The sequence below is a fragment of the Halichoerus grypus genome, chromosome 8 (assembly GCF_964656455.1).
Source record: "Halichoerus grypus chromosome 8, mHalGry1.hap1.1, whole genome shotgun sequence".
In the NCBI taxonomy this organism is placed as follows: domain Eukaryota; kingdom Metazoa; phylum Chordata; class Mammalia; order Carnivora; family Phocidae; genus Halichoerus; species Halichoerus grypus.
Genome location: NC_135719.1, coordinates 116,610,105 through 116,636,379, shown reverse-complemented (window position 1 = coordinate 116,636,379; position 26,275 = coordinate 116,610,105). Strand labels below are relative to the sequence as shown.

Below are 26,275 nucleotides of genomic sequence, written 5' to 3'. Positions count from 1 at the left end.
CCACCCAGGTACCCCTGTTTTGTATACTTCTTAAGCTGCTCAGGAACACCAAAATTAGCTGTATCAGATATTTTATTGTTTTTGTATTAGAGAATGGAAGGAGTTGATATTAACTTTTCAGACAATTTTATAAAAGAGCCAGGTTGAAAAAAATACAGTATAAATAAAAGTAATATACAGACAGTTTGACTTCTGAACATAGAGGAGGAAATTTTATTAGGTAAAAGCAATGGATTGAAAAAATGTAACAAATTTCCCATATAACTCAGTAACTCCATTTTATACTGATATACAGAAAATAATCACATTATAGAATGCATTTATATCACGTATAATTATTGTAATTCATTACATTTGTAGTTTAGTACATTCAAAATTCAATTCATATTCCTTTTCTGAATCTACTTCTACCAGTCAGTCAAAAATTATTTGTTGAATCTCTGCTATATTGATCTGGTACCTTTAATTATCAGTAATCTTTTATCTTGTCTGTTTCCTACTTGTTAGAAGTCTGCCGGTTTATATGGTTCCCAAGAGATTAGCTATAGTTTTTTTATTTTGTTTTTGTTTTTTATAATCTAACACTTTTCTAAACTTATTTCTCTTGAAGCAGTTGAACTCATATGAATTTGAAGTCTTTAGTGGATTTCTCTTCTCCCTTCAGGCCCCTATACCCACTATCACATTCTAACTATATCTAATTTTTTGTTAGTCTGATTAGTAGAATGAATATTTAAGTTATCATCCCACTTTATAGCTAGAGATTTTAAATGACTTTACGTCTGCATATACTATTATGTATACTCTAAGTTAGATTTCTTTGTGTAACTCCTTATTAAAACATTTGAAGAAATAGATATAAAAACAAAATAAGCATTTCTGAAAATATATAACATTATACTGCATAAGAAACAAAATAATAATAATAATGAATTGGATAGACAGTTAACCAAAAGTAAAACTACAAGTATATTCACAATAAGGAAATAATATGGCTATAAGAGTCATATGGTTAAGAAATGTGTTTATGAGCATATATTTATAAAACAAAGTATTTGAAGCCAGGTTAAAATCTCATCAAACATTTCATTTCCTAGGGAAAGGTTTTTAAAAACACAGAAATCATTGTTTCACTCAATACTCAGTTGAATTTTATCTTGAAATTTGAAAGCTGAGAAATAATGGTATTATACATTAACACCAAGAATAAATATTTAACAGAAACTCATTCTACATTATTAGATTATATTGCTAAGTTCAGAAGAAAATAATGTGTCTTAAGATACATTCTTTTTGTTGTCTGTGATTTATGAAAATCTACCACTATTGAAGTAATAACCACTTCTGTTTTTCCTTCAAGTTAACAGTCTTAAAAGGGAACTTCATTAATATTAATAATCAGGTTTGTGACTGATATACACAGTGAAAAAGAGGAAGGGCAAATGTTACATTACAATGAGTAATAACTACATTATCTTGTTAAAATATTGGTCTCACATTTTTTTTCTCTGTACCCACATCTTTTTATTTATACTCTAAACTACAGATTTGGGGGTATAATTTTTTTAATTGTCTAACTACATTTCATAATATATAAACTGTGATTCAGATTATTTTAAGTTTAGGATTATATGTGTTACACAGATATGTTATTATCTTTTTATAATATATTTATAGTAGCCTAGTAAGCCCTTTTATTTTAGAAGGGACCATGGAAGATAATTAGCATATAGAGTTTCATCTTAGTGTAGCTTTAACCACTGATGTCATATGAATATTTTAGTTACTTTTCTTGAGCAGATTTTCCACAAATACTAGGAGAGTCACCATGAATCAATATTGTCACAGCAAAGTGATTCCAAAGTGATCTTTACTGAGTTTTCTTGGATCCTTGAAACTGGAACTTTTGGGATTGATGAGGTTTGTCAGGAAGACAGAAAAGATGGTGTCACTTCAGATCTGATATTCCTGGGTCTGGACTTAAAGATTATCTGTTGAAGATTGATTCTTCCCCATGTCCTCTCCAAATTCAGATCTCACTTCTCCAGAGGTTTAGAAGGCCCTATTTCACCACTGCCACACAGAAAAAGACAAAACTCTCAAGAAAAATAATATTACAAGTTGACTGCTTTACAAGATACAACATAATTCTTAGGTCAGAAGTTCATGGCTTTTGGCACCAGGCCAGCATAGCATTACTACAACAAAGAATGGGAATGAAAGCATAGTTCCTGGGACTTAAATTTATTTAATTTCTTCCTTAATGTAACTCATCGTACCCTTCAAATATAAGGTGTTCCTATTACTAATATAATTCTTCAGCTTTAAGGGCACTTTCTGTTTTCTTGCATGATTTAAGCTAGAATGGGTAGGACACATGCCATATGAAAAGATAGGAGGTCAGCCAGGTAGAGGAAAGTAGGAAGGAAGCAGTTAGGAAGTGTCTTCCTTCAAATCAAATAATTTTACATACAATATACTTTAACTTTTTTTTTAAGTTTACTTATTTAAATAATCTCTACACCCAAGGTGGGGCTTGAACTCATGAGACCAAGATCAAGCACCACATGCTCTACCAACTGAATCAGCCAGGTGCCCCTCAATGTACTTCAACTTGTTAATGGTAAATCTCTGGTTGAAAGATAGATCCAACAAATTTAAAAGTTCATGTTCTTTTTACTGAGTGCCTTCACCCATCAAGCTAACATTGTTTTCTTCAAATATTAAATGTTGTACACTCTGCAAATGAAAATGAAGTACACACATACACACACCGAGGAGTTTTCCTTCCAGTTCCTATGTTCATAACTCTCCTAAACTGCCCCAGTGATTCTGGGTAGAATTATATTTTTTGCAACAACGCTTTGCCCTAGTTTTTTTTTTTTTTTAACAAAGTGATTGTCTTTTAAAATATTTTGTCCCACATCAGGGAATGCATAAGTATTTGAAAGAAAAGATGACTTTCATAATCTGGACAGAATTATATTTCTGTCATCTAAAAATGAGCTCGGCTGATTCTGACTGGTATAAGCAATTGGTTTAAGTATAATAGAAACAACATAGTAACTTTTAAAATAAAGCTTAATTGGGGGCTTCATAGGCTGTCTACCTGACTGTATTCCTTTCTCAAATAGGTAAGTACAGAGGGTTATGCAAATTTTCTCACATAAAATTGTTAATATTCCTAATTCTGAAATGAAATGTCTTTTACATATTTGTCATCCCCCTGGCCCTAGAGTTTCCTGTGCCTTCTTACTGAAATGGTGATTAGTATATTGATACATTCAATTCAGAGCCAAGTACTGGATTGTAATCTTCACACCATCTTTTCTGCAAATGAGTAAAATAATGAGAAATTATAATGGCTTCTGCCCCCTAGTGATCTGTGGTAGATTTTGATAGGAAGGATGAACAATTCTTTCACTACCAATGGACCTCAATGATTTAGTTCTCCTAAATAAAAGGAAATAAATAGGACTTAAGCTTCTTAATGCTAAAGTCAACTAAACATATGAATATAAACATGTAAGTGGTATTAAATTCGTTCAAAATTAGCATGAGTTCACAAGCTGCTATTGTCATTTAGTTAATATTCATATTTACTAATACTCACAGACACAAAAGTCCTTGCATTTTAAATCCTTGCATCTTTGCCTTTTGTCAGCAGATAAATTTATAAGTAGCTAAATTTCATCTGGTTTTAGTAGGAGACTACCCATATGTTACCAAGTAATATGTCCTTGAGTTTGACAGAGGCAATGAAAGTGGGCCACCTAAGTGATTATATAGACATCATCTATGGAGTCTTCATTACCTTATTTTTCTGTTCTCACTTAAAAAATAACATTTGGCAGATGGTAGAAAGACCATTAAAGTAGTAAATTTAATATAGCAGTAGTAAAACCTATTGCATAGGTTTTAGAAATCAGGGAATAGATGCATAAAGTTAAAATCAGATTAGATTGGGAGGGGGATTGTTTCACTTAAACCATTAAATGTTCATGTTTGCTGCTACGTTAAGGTGCATAAACAGCTGTTTCCTGTAATTATCTTTCATTTCTTTTATGAGTAAGACTGTCTTTATAAGTTAACACTAAATATTTTTGGTATTTGAATTATAAATAGCTAGAATAATAACCTTTGTTTTTAGACAAACTTAGATTATAAACTTTAATCAATCACAATATGGCAGTTAGGGATTTTGTTTTGTTTTTTTACCCAAAGAAATGACAATTTTCTTACCAACATCATCTATTAAGACAAAAAGAGGAAACTGGTTATTCTGGGGTCCTGGTTTTTCTTGGGAATATTTTCAAATGATTTGAATGATTGAACTCATCAGTCTCATAATCAATAAAATGGTGATTGGCTGGAGATTAAAACATAAAGGTCAGGAATAGGGAAAACAGAAGGGAAAAAAGTCACAGAGGTAGAAATATAGAAGTTGAATTCAAACTAATTTTTTTTTGAGCACTTAACAATGGGCCCTCCAAAATGGCTGATAATACCACTAAAGGTTTAAGTTTAAATAAAGGAAAATTAAACCATGTCAATATTTAGTATTTATTTCTAAAACATCATTCTGAGTGACCCATTCAAATAAAAGTTTTGTTTCCAACTGATATATTTTCACATTATCCAACATGTTCATTAGGTACCCACTACCTTACCAGGCACAGCAGACCACAGATGATGAACATGGAGCACAGAGTTTCATAGGAGCTTGATAACCTGTGTTCCTAGGCTGAAAAGGCCCTTCTTTGTACCTCTTGGGAGGTGAGGTATGTGGCTTAGTGCTTAAGTACAGGCACACAGAAATCAAAGAGGTCTAGGCTCAAACTCCAGCTCTAGTGTTTAATTTCTGTGTGATCTTGGGAAAAATACTCCAGTCTCTCTCAACCTCAGTGCCCCATCTGGAAAATTAGAATAATACTTACCTCATACAGCTGTGAGATTTAATTAACATTGTGTATTGTAAAGCACTTAGCAGAGCCTAAAGAACACCACCTAAACGGATGCCAGGCTTACTCAGTGAGAGCTCTAGGATGGACGGATCACAGGCGTCCAAATCTGGGCAGCAGCTTCAGGCTCTTAACACCCAAAAGAACCCTACTTGCTTCAGTTCACTGGCATGCACCCTGTCACCCTGTGCACTACACCTCAAGTATCAAGGAGATGGGGGGGCCTTTCCCAAGGCTATGTCCTCACAGAGCTTTTTGGCACCCTGGAATCCTAGGCGTTGTTAAGGTTAGGGTGCCTGCACAACACTGGCATTTATCACCATTCTAGAAGCATTTGTTACAGAGGAGGTGGGGCTGGTGAGGAAAGATGAGGAACTGATCAAGTAGATTAATGGCGAAAAAAAAAAAAAGAATTTTAACTCATAAAACCCATTAAAAATTAAGAAATACACCAAATTCCTTTATTTTCAATGTGTACATACACATTCAGGTTTTTTTCTTACGATTGATACTAGTTTACCTTTTTGTTAACGATGGCAAGTTTTGTTTAACTGTTAAGCTGGTTCTTTGGGGGGATTTTCCAGGCATCTATTAAATATGTAAGTTCCTTAACTAGGGGTGTAGAGGAACAAGTATTGTTTAACCAGGGAGAAAGCTGCCAACCACCACCAGTCTCTCTTCCCAGTTTTTTAGAATATAAAAGTTGGTATATCATCTCTAGTATTTAGGCACATCCTTGGCATGTTCACAGCAATTGTTTTATTAGGCATTTTATCGCTGTAATTATTTTATTTTATTTTATTTTTTTATGTTTTATTTATTTATTCATGAGAGTCAGAGAGAGAGAGAGGCAGAGGCAGAGATGCGGGACTCGATCCCAGGACCCTGGGATCATGACCTGAGCCGAAGGCAGACGCTTAACCATCTGAGCCACCCAGGCGCCCCTCACTGTAATTATTTTAATGTATCAATATTATTTTAACCTATCAAATTACGTAAATCTCTACTCTCACCTAGACAATTCCAAATGTTTTTTATTCAACTTTTACATTTTTGTTCTCAACTACGGTACTTAAATATGATTTTTCATTTCAGTCTATTGTTTTTCCTTTTAATTGATGCTCTGACTGCCCTAGCCAAGTCTCTCCTTATTTTAATTCTTTTAGTTTTATAACTAGCCCCTGGGATACTTACGTACTTCTAAGTTTTGTCCATATTCAAACTTCATACGTTAAACATTAGCCATATATCATTTTATGCATGAGAGTCAATTCTCTGAATATTTTTACTTTAAAGATATGGGAGAGATTAAGACAAATTTCTGAGTCCTACTCCACTGCCACCCTGTTGTGCTTTAGTAATCTGAGATTTTTAGTCCTGTTAACTAAAGAATTATAAACCTCTGAGTTGCACTCTAACTAGTGACAAGCTTGTTTAGGCTCTGACTCCATTTCTCCAGGATTTCTTGCTGGAGAACTAACAGGCCCTTTAAGCAAGATTCTGTAAGACATAAGCTTCCTCATCGATCTGTCTAGATTTTCCTTTCATTTTTTGGATTTGGAGCCTAATTACATAAATTGAGAAGGCAGCTTCCACAATGTTGATTCATTGCCTTCCCAGCATGGAGGGCAAGAAGCAATAGCAAGGAGGTACAGCTCTGTAACCCCAGCAGAGGAAGAAAGTCAGAGGAAACTGGATTGGAGAGCGGTGTCAGACATTTTTCATTCCCCTTAAGAGGCAAGAACCCTTTAAATGTACTCTCTGCCTTCATAAGGAAAACCTGTACATGACACTTACAGAAGCCTGTGCTGCCCTATAGCTAGTTCCAAAACACGACACAAGGTGTCCTGTGTAATATGAAACTGGGAGGAGACAGCATGGTGAGGTGGTGCTTTGTGAAACCATAAACATCTCAGTTATGTAAAGTTAGATCATGTTCAATGTTTATATATTTGCTTGCTAATTGTTGACTGTTAGTACTGTCAAAACACTAAATTATCCCTCCCCCCTTTTCCTAATGGAATATATAACCCTTTTTACAGAATGGTAGTATTTAGAAAGAACCCTATTCTTTAATGGTGGGAAGCCATTGCAATAGATTTTCATGAGGGTCATGGAAAAAATTGATCCCCCTAAAAATTATGTCTACCTAAGATACTATATAAATAGTTTAGAAATTTGGAGTGAGTTTATCTTCTCTCTTTAGACAAGCCTCTGATGGTCTCTGGGTTTGTTACAGAACTTTTAGCAGGTTCCTATCAGTACTGTATACACCATATTTCATTTAAGGTCATTTCAGATTGAATTCCTTGATAAACTACTGTGTCCAAGGCTAAGATGAATCACTTTTCCTGCTTTTTCTGCTATGTGGCTTTTTTTTTTTTTTTTAAGATATTTAATTTATTTATTTGACAGAGAGAGACACAGCAAGAGAGGGAACACAAGCAAGGGGAGTGGGAGAGGGAGAAGCAGGCTTTCCGCCAAGCAGGGAGCCCGACGTGGGGCTTGATCCCAGGACCCTGGGATCATGACCTGAGCTGAAGGCAGATGCTTAACGACTGAGCCACCCAGGCGCCCCTGCTATGTGGCTTTTTAAAAAAACTCCTTACTTCTCGTTTATCTTTTAGTGTATTTCCCCCATCTCCATTTCCCATTATTTTCTCATACCAAATGCCTCCTGTACTATTCCTATTCTTTCTTAACACCACAGTGTATCCCCACAAATCTCTGAGCTCATACTGTGCTCTATTCTCTTTCAACTAGATCTGTTAGTCAATATGTCTCTCAATTCTCTTGGCAATGTATTCTTTTATGCAAATTGTATAGAAAAATATGACTTGCATATCTTAAAAATCCAATGTAAACAAAAAGAGCAATGTTGTGAAGTTACTGTTCATAATTACAAAATTATACTTTAAATACAGATGTTATTTAAATCCCTTTCATTATGAGAAGGGTATTACAATACAAGTAATTCACATTAAAAGGCATTCTATTCAATAGATGTGTTTATTGGTGGGGTCAGTTTTGCCAGTGTTTTAATCCACATGTAATTCATATAGACCCTGTGTCAGCAACACCTAACAATACTACTTTAAAAAGTGATAAACTATTTCCACTTATATGCTCTGTGATTATTTTATAGTGCTCAAATTTTGTAGTCCTTTACAGAAAAAAAAAAAAAAAAGAGCATGGTGATAAAACTGCAATTTGCCACAACACATTTCCTCCAAATCTTAGTATAAAACACAAGACATTTTTTTCCACACTCTACTTTTATAGAACAACCAGATTTGTAATTGATTTCTTTATTTTATTTGATTTATCAATATACATGGCAGCTTTCTCAAATCTCAAAGTAAGTTCCAAAAGTATGTAATTTTAAAGGTGAAAAATCATTTTCCTTTAGATGTCATATTCCTAGAGAGCTATTAAAGTCTATTTATAAACAAAAATAATTGATAAACTAACACACTTTAGAAATCAGAATATCTTAAATTATTTTAAGTGAATACAAGATATGTCTTTTTAATTAACTATCATAGTTAAATTTCATATCACAAAACAAAATGACTTGTCCCCACTAATTTCTCAAGTGAGGTAAAGTCATTGGGTTTTACACTTAATATAAGTTTTAAATGTGATTATTAAATGATAATATTTTATCAATTATAGGAAATATTCATTTATAGGAATTTCCTTAGGTCCATCAATGTTTTTAGGCCAAGTTTGAGCCCATGTCAACCTTCAAGTTTAGAGTCAATGCACCTAACCTGCCTAATAAGCATGTCAATTTAAGAATATGAATTTCATTGATAAGAAGGGGGAATAAACAGTGGCTAAATCACTGTTCAACTTACAAAAAAAAAAAAAGCTAAAAGTAGATGAGATAGTTTCAAAGAACTAATTACTTAAAAAAAGTTTTTTAAATAAACATGAATGGCCAATGACGTTGGATTTAAAATTTCACAGGATAACCTTAAAAAAAAAAAAACCCACATAGAAATAGTAAAGTCATCACCTTATGATAAAAAAAACTAAAGTTTAATAGTCATTGAAGAGGTAACAACCACTTGTAGTCTACATTGAAAAGTAATTTTAATCATAGCTAAAACAAACTAAAATCAAAGAATTCTATTAAGAAATAACAAAAATGATAAACATTTAATAACACCTAAAATATAGATACTTAAGATCCTAAACAAAAATATTAAAGGTAAAAGGGCCTTGAAATTTTTTCCCAACAATTCATCTTATAAGATCAATTTCTAAATAGCTCATATCCTTTGCTTTGGTGTTTTGTCTGCTATCAACTAAACATTAGTACAGTAGAAAATCACTTATGTTCTTTTCAAATGCTTGGCATTATAATGTGATCTCATATCTTTCCTCAAATTAAACTTTGCTCCACATATTCCACATGTATACAGATGAACATCCATGTGCTGTTCCAACTGTTCATTATTTGGGAATATCTGAAAGCAGACCTGGCATATAGTCTCACCAGCAGATAAATGAGAAATCATATGCCGTACATGGTCATGTTTTCTGAAGTTTCCTTGATCACAAATGGAACAGACATACCTGGCCATGCCTTTGTGCATATCATTGTGCAGTCGCAACTGACGTTCTCTTAAAAACTGCTTTCCACATGTCTGACAAACAAACTGTTTTTCCTTAGTATGAACAGTATAGTGTTCTCTTAAGTGACACCGCTGATAAAATCCTTTTCCACAGAGATTACAAAAATGCTTTCGTCTGTGATCTCTTTCATTTTCTTCCATGATGGCACTCTTAAACACATCCTGGTCTAGGCAGCTAGACATATGTTCAACCACTAGATTTTCGGTTTCAAAACGCTGGCCACAATTAGGACATCGAAAAGGACAGGCAGAATGTTTAAATAACTGCTTTTTTTGGATACTGTTTATCTGGAAATGATTGTCCCTAAAATCATCCAACATTTCCACAAACATATCTCTTATTTCTGACTGCTCGTCAGGATTCTCTTCCATGTCCATCTTCTCCTCCGTATTTCCTAACCCGTTCATTGTCAGATCCTGGGGTTCCCCACATCTTTGAGCATGTTCCTGAAGCTGCCTCCCCTTAACGAGGATCTGTCCACATTTCCCACATGCACAGATATTTTCGATGTGTTTGGCTAAGTAATGAGATGACAGGTCCTCCTCTGTTATTGTGAGTCCGCAGAGCTCACAGGATGCATTTTCGGGATCCTCCTGTACTGGACTGCTGTTGTTAGGGGGCCTTATATTTTCTAAACCACCCCTTTCATCAGCATTTATCGACATCCGAGGTTTTAGAGTTTTCCTACCACTCTTCTTAATACCGATATCTTCTTCAACATAGTATCTATAAAATGGCTCTTCAGGTTCATCTTCTAATTCGTCGTTGTCAGTGGACTCATTACAGTCTTTATCAGTCACTTTAATGATGTTAAAGTCTTTCAGTTCATCTGTGGGAATATCTTCCGGCTCCATCTTGATAATGATTCTTTTCCTCTCAGCAGCTCTGCTTTTTTCCTCGTTGGCTAGTTCAGACTCCACTGTGCTACTTTTTCGGCTTCCGGTGGTTGAAGTCGAATCATCAGCAGCCTGGCTGGTGTCTCCTCTGTATTTGTCTGTCTGTGTGGAAAATGCTTTAGAAGATTCCTTTTCACCAAATTCGGCTTTGATAGTACCATCTTTTCCATCTCTAATATCCACTATTCTGTGATAGGATCTTGTGTTTTGGTACGAATGTCTGTTAGTACAGGTTAGTACATGCTCATCTAACAATTTTTCACAGCTAAAGCCAAATCCACAACTATCACAGGTAAAACTCCGTCCAAAGCGCCGTGACACGCGTTCTTTTGGAGCTGATAATTTGGACACAGAACTTTTTTTACATACATCAAATAGTGGTTCGGGAAAATTGCCTAACTGTAAAGACTCTTCATCAGGCTCTCTATTGTGTGGTGTATTTACTGTTGAACTTGGCTCTGCACACCACCTGTTGGCTTCACTGCCATTTCTAGCCACTGTGTCTTCATACATTCTTACTCCAAATATCATTTTGCTGTTCTGTTTGCTGGAAGCAGAAGATGAACATTTTGAACTAGAACAGTCTGCATCCTGAATGTCTTCTAAGCAGTCAGGAACGTTGTACAGCTGCAGGTAGTTCATCGCCACTTTAAACTGCTCAAAACTGGAGGGTGCAGTCATAATCTTTCCTAAGTACATAAACTGCAAAATGAGATCAAAACACTCGGCACTGATTTTCATGTTGCTGAGATTCAGTTGTGCGGTGCTGTGCTGATGGTTCATGAAAAACATTCTAAAGTAGGAGCTACAGGCAGCCAGAACGGCTTTGTGCGCTTGAAAGTAAATGTCGTCGATGGCAATGCAACAGTCACAGAGAAAACCCCACTCCCTCTGGTTGTTCAGCTGCTGGAGGACGTAGCTGCTGTGGCTGGGCTTTGCCATCTTCTATTATTTAGAGACCTATGTGAAACAAAAGCATTAAAGTCAGACAAGATATCTTTAGAAAAGCACTTGAAAAGAAGAATCACTTTGATCAGACACTGGGACGTGCGTGATTTTGCTATCACAATAAAGGTATAAATGGCTCTCCATTCTAATGTAGCAAAACTCAGTAATATACACCTGAATCATTTTTCAGATGTGAAAATGAAGATAACACAGCCATTTATTCAAGCTTCTCATTTTGATTTTAAGAAAACACAAGCTAAGGTATCCGAAGCAAAAACCATCATTTTGGTTTCATCACACCTCTATGGGGGAAAATGTATGCTAAGTGTGAAAGGAAAAAGTTTAAAAGTACCTGAAGGATACAAACAGTGAAAGTAAATAAAATAGCAACTTAGACTGAAAGTACATAACTAAATTACAGAGTATTAAAAACTTCTCACAAAATTGATATTAAGGAACTACTGCTCATTTTTTAAGTGTGATGAGTATATTTTGGTTGCGTTAAGAGTCCCTATCTTTTATATATACATACTGACATATTTATAGATGAAATGATATAATCTAAAATACACTAGAGGGGCGCCTGGGTGGCTCAGTCATTGAGCATCTATCTGCCTTCGGCTCAGGTCATGATCCCGGGGTCCTGGGATCGAGCCCCACGTTGGGCTCCCTGCTCAGCGGGAAGCCTGCTTCTCCCTCTCCCACTCCCCCTGCTTGTGTTCCTTCTCTCACTGTGTCTCTGTCAAATAAATAAATAAAATCTTTAAAAAAAAAAAAAAAGATTAAAATACACTAGAAAATAATCCAGTGAGGTGGGTGTGGGGGCAATAGATGATACAAGATTGGCCATATGTTGATAACTACTGAGGCTGGGAGATAGGTATAATTCTATTTTTGTATGTTTGAAAATTTCCATAGAAAAAATTCTATTTAAAATGCTTATTAGATTATATGGAAATGGCCACAAGCAAATAGGTTTGATCAATGCCTTTTTTCTTGATTATTAGGGAAGCAGTCATTCTGTAGAGTCAGAATATGTCTTATATCGCTGGGCATGCACTTTAGGGTATAACAAGGCAGTGGATCCATTAGGGAAGGAGGTGTCTATCCTTAAATGGTAAATTTTTCTTCATTTTTTAATTGTTAAAAAAAGTATACAAAGTAACATGTGCAAAAAATTAAAATATATAAGTAAATAGAATAAAAACACACCTTAGGTCACATACCTCTTCCCAGAGGTAACGTCTCCAAACACTCTGGATTGTGTATCTTCAGATCTGTTTATATGTATCCATACAGAGTCAACAGATATTGAGTACCTATTATGTGCCCAAGTACATAGTTTTTGCTCTTGCTGTGTGTGTGTGTGTTTTTTCTTAACCTAAACGGTATCATCCTTTTTTTTTTAAAAGATTTTATTCATTTATTTGACAGAGAGAGAGCACAAGCTGGGGGAGCTGCAGGCAGAGGGAGAAGGAGGCTCCCCGCAGAGCAGGGAGCCCGACCCACAGAGCAGGGAGCCCGACCCACAGAGCAGGGAGCCCGACCCGATGCGGGGCTTGATCACAGGACTCTGGGATCATGACCTGAGCTGAAGGCAGATGCTTAACCAACTGAGCCATCCAGGCACCCCCTAAATGGTATCATTCTATATATACCTTTCTGCAACTAGTTTTCTTCACTGAACATATGGTAGACACTATAAATAATATTAATGTAGTGAGTTGACTTTGGGTAAAGAGGGAGAGGAAAACATTAAAAGCATTAGAAGCCCTATCCGTTATATTATAAAACTAAAATAAGATCCAATTTTAGCCTCAATTTTTAATCTGTATACATAAAACTTCAGAATCTATCTTCTACCTAAAACAAGTTCCTACACAATCTGAGCATAAAAAGAACATTTAACAAGCTGTTCAGAGAAATAAAATGTTCACTCTTCAGTCCCCAAATCCTTGAATCCCTGCAGTGGTAATTAAGAGGTATCTATAGCTTATTTCCACTTGCTTTTTATCTGTTCATCACAGATCACATGTGGATTACATACCCCTTTTCCCCACTACCTGAAGACCTATCCTACCTCCTTCTTCCTGTTCTTCCTGCCTAATGACAGAAAGTTGCACAGCCAGGGATGTGCCTCTAGAAAGGAAGGTGGCCTATGAGACCTACTGCCTTCTTAAAATTGCAACCACTGTACCATTTTTGTAAGCCAGGTGAAGCATGTCAAATAGGTACAATCTTTCAACCTTTTCAACCTTCTGTAAATCAGATGTCTGTACCCAATGAGGAAGCATGCTCAGTATGTACCTAAATACAAAAAGCAATATATGCACAAAGATACTCATCAGTATGTTATTTATAAATTGAAATGCCTGGTAATAAGGGAGTTGTAAGTGAACCAAGGTAAATCCACCTTTACCAAGGTAAATCCACTACCTAAAATTCACTATCACGTGGCCTTTAAAAAGTATATAAAACGAATCCAAACAACAACAAAACCTTACTCAAAGGGTGAAAAAAAAAAAAAAAGAAAACACACACACACAAATGCTGACCCTAAACCCATTTTATATAAGATGAAATTTCTAGGTCTATAGTCATTCTGTGGGATTCAGAGAGAACTTTAATGGGTAATAAAGAGAAAGAGGCAGAAGGATAGATGTTACCTCAAAAAAAATTTTTAGTAATAAGAGTTGTTAAATGAAACAAACTCTTTTGGAGGACAATGGATGCCCTGCATGGAAGAGGGATGAAATGTCACTGAGGACAGTATAATACAAGGAAAAGAACACAGGCTTTGGATCTGAAAGACCTGAGTTCCAATGTGGCTTTGCCACCTTATTTATCTTCACTGACCCCAAGTTTCCTGAACTGTCAAAGTGGGGATAATAATATGTCAAATAACACATCAAACATGAGGATTCGTAGAAGCAATGTGTAAAACATATAGTTCTTGACATGTGATAATTAATGGAAGTAAGACTGGCAGTTGCTTATCCAAGCATCAGGAGCTAAGTTTGACTAGATAACCTTAAAATTTCCTTCTAAACAGGAGTCCAGTAGAAGAAAGCCAGCAGTTAATCTGTAAAGACTTTCAGGTTTTAAATCTCCTGTGTTTAAAATAATGACATAAAGAGCTTAAAAGTTCCAAGAACTCTTCTAATCTAATGGAAAGCGGTTTTATGGCCAGCCACCAAACCTGGTGCAACGACGTACACCACCAGTGTGACAGGCACCGCTACAGCTGTAGCCACAATTCAATTAAGGCAGTAAAAATAAATTCTGTGTTAACATAAGCAAAACACAAAAACAGGAGCATCAACGGCATTTTAATGCACATCTGTTAATGCAACAAATATGCACGGAGTGCTCTGGATGCCAGACGCTATACATAAAGTACCAGGGATCGACAATAGCACCAGTATTCTGTGATCTCGAGGAGCCATCACTGAGGAGAATCCTGACTTTTTCTACATCAGTGACTTCAGTCAACATGTATTCAGTAAAGTACCTCCTCTGTGCAAGAAGGCACCATGCTCTGGTGGAGAGAACGAAGAAGGGCTCTGGGTCAGAAAGGCATGGGTGTGAATCCCACTGTCTTCAGATGTCTCTCTATATCCCTACCTTCCCCTCAGAGCTTGAGGCTGAACAAAATTCATGCGAACACTACAGCTTCTAGGCTGACCTCATTACGCAAACATCCATGTTCCAGTAAAATGGACTTTAAAAGGTAGGGTAACTGTTTATAGCAGTCCTACACATAGTAGTGCCAACAACTTTGTTCTTGTTACACCTCACTCAGAAAAGCCTGGAGAAGCCCTACTAATAACACAAAACAAAACAAAACAAAACAAAACCCCAGAAAACAGAAAAGAAAAAAGAAAAGAAGGGCATGGAACCAGGGGTGAGGGATCTAAGTTCCTGTGAGACTTTTAGCTTATCTCTTGGGAATAATTTTTGCATTAAAATTTTAAAAATTCATTCACTTAATTAAAAACAATTTCACTCAAATTCCAAAAGCAGTTTTCTCCTTTCAATTTTTTGATATTCTTAATAATCCTACCAAAAAAACCTTAACTTTATCTTATAGTAAAGCTTGCAAACGTTTTAAATAAAAGGATTGCTTATATTTTAGCTGTTCTTGTTTTTATTTTAATTCCAGTAAAGTTAACATACAAGTGTTATACTAGTTTCAGGTGTGATTCAACACCTGCATACAACACCTGGTGCTCATCACAAGTGCACTCCTTAATCCCCATCACCTATTTCACACATCCCCCCCACCCACCTCCCCTCTGGGAACCATCAGTTTGTTCTCTAGAGTTGAGAGTCTGTTTCTTGGTTTGCCTCTCTTTTTTTCCCCTTTGCTCATTTGTTTTGTATCTTAAATTCCACATATGAATAAAATCATCTGTTATTTGTCTTTCTCTGATTTATTTCGCTTAGCATTATACTCTCTAGCGCCATCCATGTCATTGCAAATGGCAAAAATTCATTCTTTTTTTATGGTTGAATAATATTCCATTGTGTATATATACCACATCCTCTTTATCCATTTATCAACTAATGGACACTTGGGCTGCTTCCATATCTTGGTTATCGTAAGTAATGCTGCTCTAATCACAGGGGTGCATATTTCCCTTTGAATTAGTGTTTTTGGGGTGCCTGGGTGGCACAGGTGGTTAAGTGACTGCCTTCAGCTCAGGTCATGATCCTGGAGTCCCGGGATCAAGTCCCGCATCGGGCTCCCTGCTCAGTGGGAAGCCTGCTTCTCCCTCTGACCCTACCCCGCTCGTGCATTCTCTCTCTCAAATAAATCTTAAAAAAAAAAAGAATTAGTCTTTTTGTATTCTTTGAGTAAACACCCAGAAGTGCAATTGAGGGGTCCTAGGGTAGTTCTATTTTTAACTTTTTGAGGAAACTCCATGCTGTTTCCCACAGTGGCTGCACCAGGTTGCATCCCCACCAACAGTGCATGAGGGTTTAGCTGTTCTTGTCTTTGTAACTGAAAGCTGTGACTGCTTTTGTGTTACTAGCTGTATCATTGGTGAAACAAGTTTATTACAGCTAGAAGTCAAGGACTGTGGGAGAGTAGGACTTCCAATGTGATCCGAAGCCAAGGGTTCTAAGGCCAGAAGGATATCTGTATGCAGGCAGTTCTCCCGGAAGAGAAAGGAGTTAGGTGATGCCAAACATTTTACACTGATTTTTTAAATTTTTAGTTTGAAAGTTTCATCTCATTCAAAAACAGCCGCCAAGTGCATTCAGCATATTAATTTAGATACCCACAGATTTTTTAGTTCAGAGAGATCTAATCTGGTCCAACATTCTCATTTCATAGAAGGGCAAAGATCTAAGACTGTTAAACAGTGTATCAGGGGGATAGTTAACTGTGGTAAAGTAGGTACTAGGATTACAGGACAGACTCCTGACCACCCAGGTGGGTACGAACCACCTGGGACTATGTAAATGTGCCCTTCTGCAAAGAACACTCAGCAAAGAGTGGGCAGGAGTCCTTAATACAGGTTTTACTGGCCGGGTGCTCTTGCATAAGCACCTACCCACATCTGAACTCTACCTACAATGCTGTTTTATCTGTATAGGTGCATCCAGTCTTATTCAGTAGACGTGTTCCCTAAGTTACACCATGTAAGCTATTTCAGTAAATTTCTCACTGACATAGTATCAGAAAGACGTTTCCTTCATCACCATAAATCTCTTAAATTGGAAAAAACAGCTTTGCTGAAAGTTTCTTTTGCCTCTGCCTTAGTCAAATGATAACTGAAGGGCCTATAAATGAGCATATGAACTGAATGAAGAAATAACTTACAGTTACAATTTTGGAGTGACTCCTTCTGTAAAGCAAATAATCTCCTTTTAATGTGTGCCAAAGACCAAGGAGGCTCTCCTGGGGACAATTTGCATAGCCTCAGTGAGAATCTGCAGCAGAGCCTAGCATTAGACTCTTGATTCAGGGCCCCAATCTCTGCACTACTAACAATTACCTTTGGATCTGAAAGATCATTTAGGTATATACATTCATTTTCTCATACCTATTTCTGTGCCTTATATGATTGGATATAGGTATATGGATTTAATTTGAAGGTTACAGACTATCCTTTTAAAGGGCCCGAGATGATGGGTATTAAGGAGGGCACGTGTTGCATGGAGCACTGGGTGTTATATGCAAACAATGAATCATGGAACACTACATCAAAAACTAATGATGTACTGTATGGTGACTAACATAACATTAAAAAAAAAAAAAAGGCCCCAAGTGAAATGAAAGGATTCTCTTATGTTAATAAATCAGAGTATCAGAATGTGTTGAATACCTACACATTCCTAACACTGCATAAAGCATTGAAGTAGAGGGTGGAGAAGGATGGTAAACATAGAGCTAATTACATACGAGGATTAAATTTTGAACCAAGAAACAATTTGAGAATAATTAAGTATTAAATTATACTGAATAAAGTTCAGCAAGAGTTAGAGGGGGAAAAAAGCATGATTGTACTAGAACAGTGGGCTTTAGGAAGGATGCAAGACTTGAGTGAAACCTTAATGAATAAGTAGCATAGAGAAAAATAGAAGGCAAGGGGAAAGGCATTTCAGGTATCTGCATAAGCGTGTAGGTAAAGAACTGGGAGAGGGGTACACAGCAGCATAAGCAAAAGCATGAAAATGTAATGGGAGGGAAAGCAGATATGCTTTACTGAACTGGTAGATGGAGGTAGAGTAAATGACAACTGTAATACAACAATAATGGGAATAGCCAATATTTGTTAAGCCTTACTATCAATGGTCAGGCTCTAGTCTAAGCAGGTGTGTGTGTGTGGGGGGTGCATATACATACATATATATGTGTGTGTGTGAGTGTGTGTGTATATATAACGTGTATTTGTACACAATGTTATATAACTTCTGTGAGGCCACAGAGGACTTGGTGGGATTAGAACACAAGCAATAGGACTCTTGAGCCTGAGATCATGGCCTCAGTGATTTTGTCACCTATAAAAATAAGGTCACTCTGGTGAAATTATTTCCTAGAATACGATTTTCCAGAGTATACGGTCCAATGTCTAAACTTAATTAAGTTCCTTAGGTTTTCTCCTTGAAATTTCCAGGAAGAACCAGTTTTGTAGATGCTCCTAAAGATAAAAAGTTTTACTTCAAGGCACTTAAATGACAGACACAATCAAGGTTAAAATTTTTTCACTTTTTAGAACAGGCATTCTGGCTGGTTATTAGACTGTAAATTCAGTACTTAGCACAGGAAGTTCTGAAATTATAATTGGGTTATGTTCCAAAACTTTATTTTTAAGTTAGTTATTTGGAACTTGAAACACATATTCCCATAGAAACAATGCTATAAATGGTGAGTCAGTTCTATGCTCACACCCTAAAATCTTTTAAAACCCTAATGTAGCTTTACATCAGTCCTAACAGTGCTATAGCATGACTTTTATCATTTGTACTAACAGAGGTATCATACAGCAATGCCTACCTCATTGACCTCCAAAGGTCAAGGGTAAGGATGAGACTTAATGGCCTTTGTGTCCCTTGTGCCTAGCACACACTGCCCACACAGTTGGCACTCAATGCATGCTTGTTCAAATGGAAGTATTAAAAAGAGCTCAGGAAGCAGGCACCAACAGATCTGGATACCAACTCTACCACTTATTTAGCTATGAGGAAACATCTTTACCTCTTTAAACCTGCTTTTCTCATCTATAATATAAGGATAATCATAATCCTCACAGAGTTATATCAATTAGAGACAACAATTTCTTCTTGCCTTTTTAGTCAAGCATAATACAATTTTCCTTAAGTATTAATGTCATCATTGCGAACATAGTTCATAGAATTTTACAAAGTGATCAAGTTCAACCCGATGCTTTATAGATGAGAAAACAGAGGCCCTAAGAGGTTCAGAGACATGCTCAAGGTCACTTCCAGTTTTAGTGGCTGACTAAAGGCCCTTGGCTCTTCAATCCTGGTCCCTGAGTACAGAACCAACTGGTTGTCTGCTTTCTCCTCTGCATCGTGTTTTACCGAAATATAGGAGCTATTCAAATTGGCAAGGGTTGTTTGCACCTACACAAAATGGCCTGAGACTGTTGTGCTTTGGGAGTTTGTGGTTTGTTGGCTGGTTAGTATTTTTCTGCCTCCTTGCTTGTCAAGCCAACAGCTATCACTTCTAAAAAGGGTGCTGATCCCCCGCTGCCCACCATTTCAATCTGTTATGGGTTATGAAATTAGACAAAAACTCACTGAAGCTGAATTTACATAATTTTTCTGAGAGGACCTAGGGAAGTGATCTGTAAGATAAGATTTTAATTCCTGCACTTTGTTTCATCTGTTTTAATTGCTGATAGGCAACAATTTGCTTTAGTCTTGTTTCTGGCCAGGGGACTGGATAGCTGAGGTTGCCAACCAAATAACTTCTGAATAAGTGAGTTGTTACTATAGGTAAGCAGCTAGGTCTAGGAAATAAATTTATCCACATAGAAAGCAAAGTGAACATAGTGGCTTCTGGAATATTTCTCTCTCCCTCCAGAAGGAGAAGCAAGGAGCACCTGGGTGGCTCAAATGGTTAAGCATCGGACTCTTGGTTTCACTCAGCTCATGATCTCAGGGTCCTCCTGGGATTGGGCCCTGCATCAGGCTCCGTGCTCATGATTCCACTTCAGAATTCTCTCCCTCTGCCCCTTCTCCCACTCATGCTCGACACGCTGCCAGATAAATAAATAAATCTTAAAGAAAAAAAGAAGTAGAAAAGTATTTAATCCAGGCAGTCTCTACATTTTGATCTGTTCATCTTAAAGAGGCAACATGGCATCTTCTGACCACTAGAGAGCACCATGTGAACAGTAGGCTTCTCTCAGCAAAAAGCAGCTTTACCAGGAAGTCACTTTTTTTGCACGTGGCATTGGTATTCTTGGTATTCTTAGGGTTCATTTTGTGGAACTTATATCTATTCCAAAGTGCCTCTGTGACTTCGGGACCCACCTAAATCTGCTCCTCCCCCTTTATTCTGTCTCTGCAGGCAGTGCCATGCACCAATCACCCAGGCTACTTGGCAGTCACCTGGGACTTCTCCCTCCCTTCATAGTTAACTATTAAGTCTCACCAATTTCCTAGTATTTCTCAAAACTGCCCCACTATTCCATGCCTACCTTCCCTGCCCTCCTGAGGCCTCAACATCACTCCTGCGTTATTACAACAGGCTCCTTAACTCATTCCTCAAATCTATCCTTCACCCTCAAACAATTAATAAAGAACAAAAAACAGACCATATCATTCTGCTTAAACCCTTCTATGGTTCTCTTCACGTATCCTCAGGCTAAAGTACAAACTCCTTAGCAAAGCATACAGAGCCAACAGTGTCCACCCATCTAGTCTTATGTTTGGCTACTTCTTGCTTCAAACTTCATGTTCAAGTAGCATAAAACTGCTTGCCCTCTCCACTCTGCCCCACCCCAAAAAATACTTAATGTATTTCTTACCTCTATTTTTATTCATTCCCGATTGGTTCTTCTGCCTGAACCTCCCACATATCTAAGAATCGGTTTATCACCTCCTCCAGAAAACCTTCTGTAATACCTCCCTCTCCCACTATTTTAGGTTTTGATATTACTCTTTATCATCTCTTTATTTTGCACTTATTACGCTATATTTTAATCATCAGAACAGTAACATAAGGTAGGTGTTAAAGCGCAGACTAACCAGATTGCCTGGGTTCAAATTCTGGCTTTGCCACTTATTAGGTGTGTGACCTTGAGCAGGTTGCATAAGCAATTTGTGCCTCAATTCTCTCAACTGAGAATGGGGATGATAATCCTTCCTAGTGTTTAGAGTTATCACAAGGCAGTGGCTGTCAAGGAGTAAATGCTAAATAAAAATTGGCTACCACAGTTATCTATGTGTCTGTCCATAGGTCTCCCCACTAGATTATGAGCAACCTGAAGGCAAGGCTGTTAGCTTGTTTCTGTGCAATATAGTAAGTATTCAGTCAATGCTCCTGAAGGAGCAGCTGGTGAGGCAGCTCTTAAGACAATGGGAAGTGCTACCCAGGCTCCTTCCCTCAGCAGATACACACATCTTTTTAATTTGTATTGTCTCCAATTTTTCCAATTACAGCCACCTTTTTCTTATTTAATTCCAACCAAAACCCTGGAAATTTCACTCTTATCTAATTAAAAGTCAACAAACTGAAACCAATAAAAAGAGTATCATAAAAAAGTGTGTTCATTCTAAGAAGCTTAACTTCATTTTTAAGCCTTCAATCTATTTAAGATTCCCCTTCATACCCAGGACCTACCACAGCAAAAGCCTTCATGCTTTCATATATGCTATGCTATTCCCTTTGCTTAGAACCTTTTCGATGTCCAGCTCACTCTCTTTGGGAAGTTTTTTTTTTTTTCCTGATCCCAGGATAATGGAGATGCCCCTCTTCTGTGCTTCCAAAACAGACCCTACTACCTACAACTATATGATGACAAAAAAATGTATCATCCAAACTGAATGTTGTGTCTATTACCACACTCTTGGCAGGGATTATAATTATGTGGCTCCCTTGCTTTGCTGGAAGCTCCTTGAGATCAAGGCATTGTCTTAGTCATCACTGTATCCCCCAGAACCTTTAACAACTGCTTGGCATTTAGTTGATATTTGATCAATTTTGAAAGAATAAATGTTGAAATAGGTGTTTTATTTTGCTTATCAATTCCCTCCTTCCTTCCTTCCTTGTAATCTCTACAACCTACCAAGGGGCTCGAAGTCACAACCCTGAGATCAAGAGTCACATGCTCCACCGAATGAGCCTGCCAGGCACTCAATTTTTTGCATTATTTCAATCATGGCAACTTTTACATAGTGGTCAAAAATTTACAAAGCAATTTCCCATACATTAAACAACTGATTCTCACAACAACTCTGAGACAGGTATTTTCATTATCCTCATTTTGTGAATAAGCTTAGTGGTTGATACTGAAGTGCTCATCTTCTAAGTAGAAGATGGGACTCGAACTCTGGAGTCTTGATTCAGAACCCTGAGTTTCAGCTTTTATAAGCCAGACAACACTCTTCCTGGCAATGACTATTAACTGAAGTGCTGCTTTGGAACGTCCTGAGCCTCCCAGTCACCCACTCTCACACAGCCCCATATTGCAGGCGGAATGCCCTGCCCCCGCCCCGTCTCCTCTTCCATCTGCTGACTCCCACGGCCTATCAGAACAAGCCCTTCCCTAATACTATAAGATGTAAAGTGGAGATGGAACTCTTTAGTTATCTTGAAAAAAGGATTATGTGTACCTCACAAAGATAACAAATGAAAAATCTGGTTGGTGATTTAATTCTTTAATTTTCCAATATTATTTGGAAAACGATTTTAAACTCAAAGCAAGAGTAGTGTAAAAAAACTCATGTCCCGAACATCAAATAATGCTGTGATTAAACTTCTATGTACTATTTTGGGGCTTTGTTTTCAGAATATCATCAACCACTTCACACTCATTCTTCTTACTTGCCAGGCTAAGTAATAAATGATTCTGTACTTTGACTAAGATCTCTTGTAGTTACCATACAAGCCACAATGTAAGTATAGTTAGAAATCTATCTGAAATATGTGCCGTCTCCTCCCATGCCACATCTAAAAACTGCACAGTCATTAATCCCCTTCTTCATTCGAATTCTCTTTCTTTGACATTTGGCATGCTGTTACCTCTAGATACTGATCAAGGGGAAGCCTTCACACCCATATCAGCACAGGAATATCAGCACAGGGATATCTTCATGGCAAATATAGCCACTCCTTGCCTCCCAACTATGGAATTATGAAACTCTCTACAAATATGAAGCTTCTGGGTTTTTTTAATGAGTTTGGCCAGTATAAATCAACCCATCAGAGGCTGGACATCATCATTAGCCCGAAAAAGTGTGAGAACTAGACCACCGAGGTAAATACTTCATAAGGACAAACTTAAAATAGCAATCCTGTTATATTTAAACGCTCACGTCTGTTACTTGATCATAGAATTTTAAACCAGTCCAATGCAAAACATTCCTTTTCTCCACCTTGTCAATTCTCACCAACCTGAATAGGGAATAGAGAACATAAGGCCATGAATCATCACAGACCATCCTTAGGCAGGGTGAGGCATATACAACAGCACAGTTATGATCAAATGTTGCCTCTTCTTGTTTTAAACAAGGTATTGACTACTAACAGTTATCTCTGGGAAGTGGCAATCAGAATGATTTTCATTTTTGTATTTTATGTACTCTAGTATAGGTTGAATTTTTACATAGAGCATGGGTTTCATAAGTATTTCCATTTTGAGAAAAAAACAGAATATACATGAATCACTTTTAATTTGGTTCACATAAAAGCATATAAGAATAACAATGTCAATATTTCAGGGTAAAATATACTAGCACAAGAAAAAAAATATCAAGAGAAAACATCCTATAGAGACCGAAGTGACCTCTCAAGCAGATGTTTTTCAAATACAACTCAGGTTTTTTTGGAAGACAACAGATTACAGCTTAAAAATAAAAATCTACGGAAACTTTTCTGCCTTTATATCCCAAATGGTTGTTTCCCCTTTGGGCCAGAGGTTAATAGCAAAGGCTTAGCACTTTCCTGGCTAGAGGAGGAGAGGCCTGAAAGCAGGCACTTCTTTTCTCCTGCACATTAGGATAGGAAATGGTGCTCCAAGGAACACAGAGACACTCTTAAAAAGCTCTATGAACTTATCTTCTCCAGAGCCTGGCAAAAGAGGAGAATAAAGAAACAGTACAAAAATTTAGCACTGTTAATGTGAAATCAAAACACAAGGTCAAGAGCAAGTGGCTGAGACTGTGCTCATGTCCTGCTAAAGTCCTAGTTAAATATGGTTTCTTTTTTTCTGACAATGATGCACCAGGGCTCCCCCACTACTCCCCCAAAGTAGGGCATCCCATTGGAATGGGAAGAATAGAAAGGCTTCAGGAAAGGCCACTCAACCTGAGTTATTCTACACTGAAAATTTGGTCATAATGGAGAAATCTCTTAAAATGAATGTAAGATGTTAATTAAAGACTCTACTGCAGACTGTCTTTATTGATCTTTGAAAATAGTTTCATGTCCACTACGTTTCAATTTTCTCTAAGATGAGGAAGCCCCCATCTAGCTCCCAAAGCCATTCAGTTATTGAGACTTTATTAGATAGCCAGCAAGTGAATCAAAAGTTTTGAGGTTGTGATGGCCAGCCATCATTCAAGCTTCATTTTTTTGTATCCCAATTCTCCCCATCATATCCATTTGCACTGACAAAATTTCATAGAATCCAATTTCTTCGTTTCAAAGGAGAAGATAGTGATTGCTTTGAGGTTAACATGAGAACTGCATCCTTCACCATTTCTGCTCCAAAGTGCCTTGAACTTCAAATCATGAAACTGATTCTAAGTCGCCTCAAAAAGCCTGGAACCACTCCTTGGGTTTGAGAAAATCGTTCCTGTTAAGTTTTCCGGCCCTGAGACAGTGAGACATACCGTATGGAAATACACTCAGGCCAATGGAGAATCTGCGCGTACCTACCACGTTTAAGCTCGACTGGAGTCGTTATTATTACACACATACAAATGCCTGTCCCCAGAAAACATCAAGGACTTTCATGGACATCTCCCCGACGCTCCCAATTTGGAAAAGGTCATGTCAACCTTTCAGATCATACAGACGCGTTCGTTGCTTAGTTTACCTAAGACTGGGAGGGTGGCTGAGCTCAGACCCAAGCCTACATATTTTAGTGGTAACGACTCCCGATCTACACCCAACACATCTGCCGAACACTAACAGAACTTCTAGCAAACGCCCACCATTGGACTCGAAAGCACGTTCTTCCCAGGAAACATCTTTTCCACCGAAAATTCCCAAACCCGAGACCCACTACTTTTTACTGAACAAAAGGCGTGTGTGCCGGCAAGAGGGGGTGAAAAAGAGCGTGGCAAGAATTTGCACGGCTCTTACGCCTCCTCCCTCGGAGCGCGCCCAAGTCTGCGGCCTCGGGCTCCGGGACACTTCCCCTCCCACCCGCCGAGGAGCCGCAGCTGTAAGTTGAGAGAAGCGGGCTCTAGGCACGTCAATCAACCGAGTCCTCCCGCCTCCCGTCTACACCTCCCCTCCCCTCCCCCCCCCAAAAAAATAAAGACTGAGAAAGAAAGGTAAAAGAAGGTAACTAATTTGGGAACTAGTCTCCGCGGGGGCTTCGCCTCCGACCCAGGGAGGCCGCACGTCCCGGACCAGGCGCGCCGGCGAACGGCGGGATCGAGCAGGCGGCCCGGCAGCCGCCCGTCGCCGGCTCCTCGCGGCGCGTCCTCCGCGCTCTGGATCCCCGCACGGGTCGGCACCGCTCTGGCCCCGCACTCCGCCAGGCCCGCGGCCCGCGTCCTCCCGCCCGGGCCAAAGTTGCGCAAATAGCCCCACAACTGGCAGATACTCACCGGCCGCAGCAGGAACCGGGGCTGCGGAGGTTTTAGGGAGTTTAAGGCAAATCAGCCACGGGAAAGGCGGGCGGAGGCGAAGGGGCCGCGAGCTGCAGTGGCGGCGGCGCGCGGCGTTCGGGCTGGGCTGCGCGGAGAGGCTCTGGCTCTGCCAGGGACTGTGCTGCAACAAAGGACTTCCGCTGCCGCACAGCCGCGCCTGCCGCACCGCACTGAGCCGGCCCCGCTTACGCGGCGACTCCGGGTCTGCCCACCAGTTCGCTGCGGCGTCCGCCAGCCTTCCCCTCCCTCTCGCCCGCCCACCCACTCCGCCGCTGGCTGCTAGGGGCACCCGCGGTCGCC

The 26,275-nt window shown here is 38.3% G+C and overlaps 1 protein-coding gene across 4 annotated transcripts; it reads right to left on the bottom strand.

The window, feature by feature from the left end:
- Positions 1–184: 184 nt before the first annotated feature.
- Positions 185–26,230, bottom strand: ZBTB1 (zinc finger and BTB domain containing 1). 4 transcript variants are annotated; one of them, XR_013440731.1, is made up of 4 exons: positions 25,934–26,230; positions 9,546–11,461; positions 4,243–4,369; positions 185–2,073 (listed from the first exon to the last, which is right to left on the bottom strand). XR_013440731.1 is itself a non-coding variant. In XM_036120229.2 (3 exons), the coding sequence occupies exons 2-3, from the start codon at positions 11,441–11,443 to the stop codon at positions 2,037–2,039; spliced, it is 1,935 nt and encodes a 644-aa protein (XP_035976122.1). In that variant the 5' UTR covers positions 11,444–11,461; positions 25,934–26,230; the 3' UTR covers positions 185–2,036. The 4 variants fall into 4 exon arrangements, 3 of the variants coding, with proteins under 3 accessions (XP_035976122.1, XP_035976120.1, XP_077909935.1); XM_036120229.2 differs by lacking the exon at positions 4,243–4,369; XM_036120227.2 differs by lacking the exons at positions 185–2,073; positions 4,243–4,369 and having other exon boundaries at positions 7,952–11,461.
- Positions 26,231–26,275: the final 45 nt, after the last annotated feature.

Coding starts and splice junctions, on each gene's coding strand:
- ZBTB1 (XM_036120227.2), bottom strand. CDS start 11,443: ATGGCAAAGCCCAGCCACAGCAGCTACGTCCTCCAGCAGCTGAACAAC.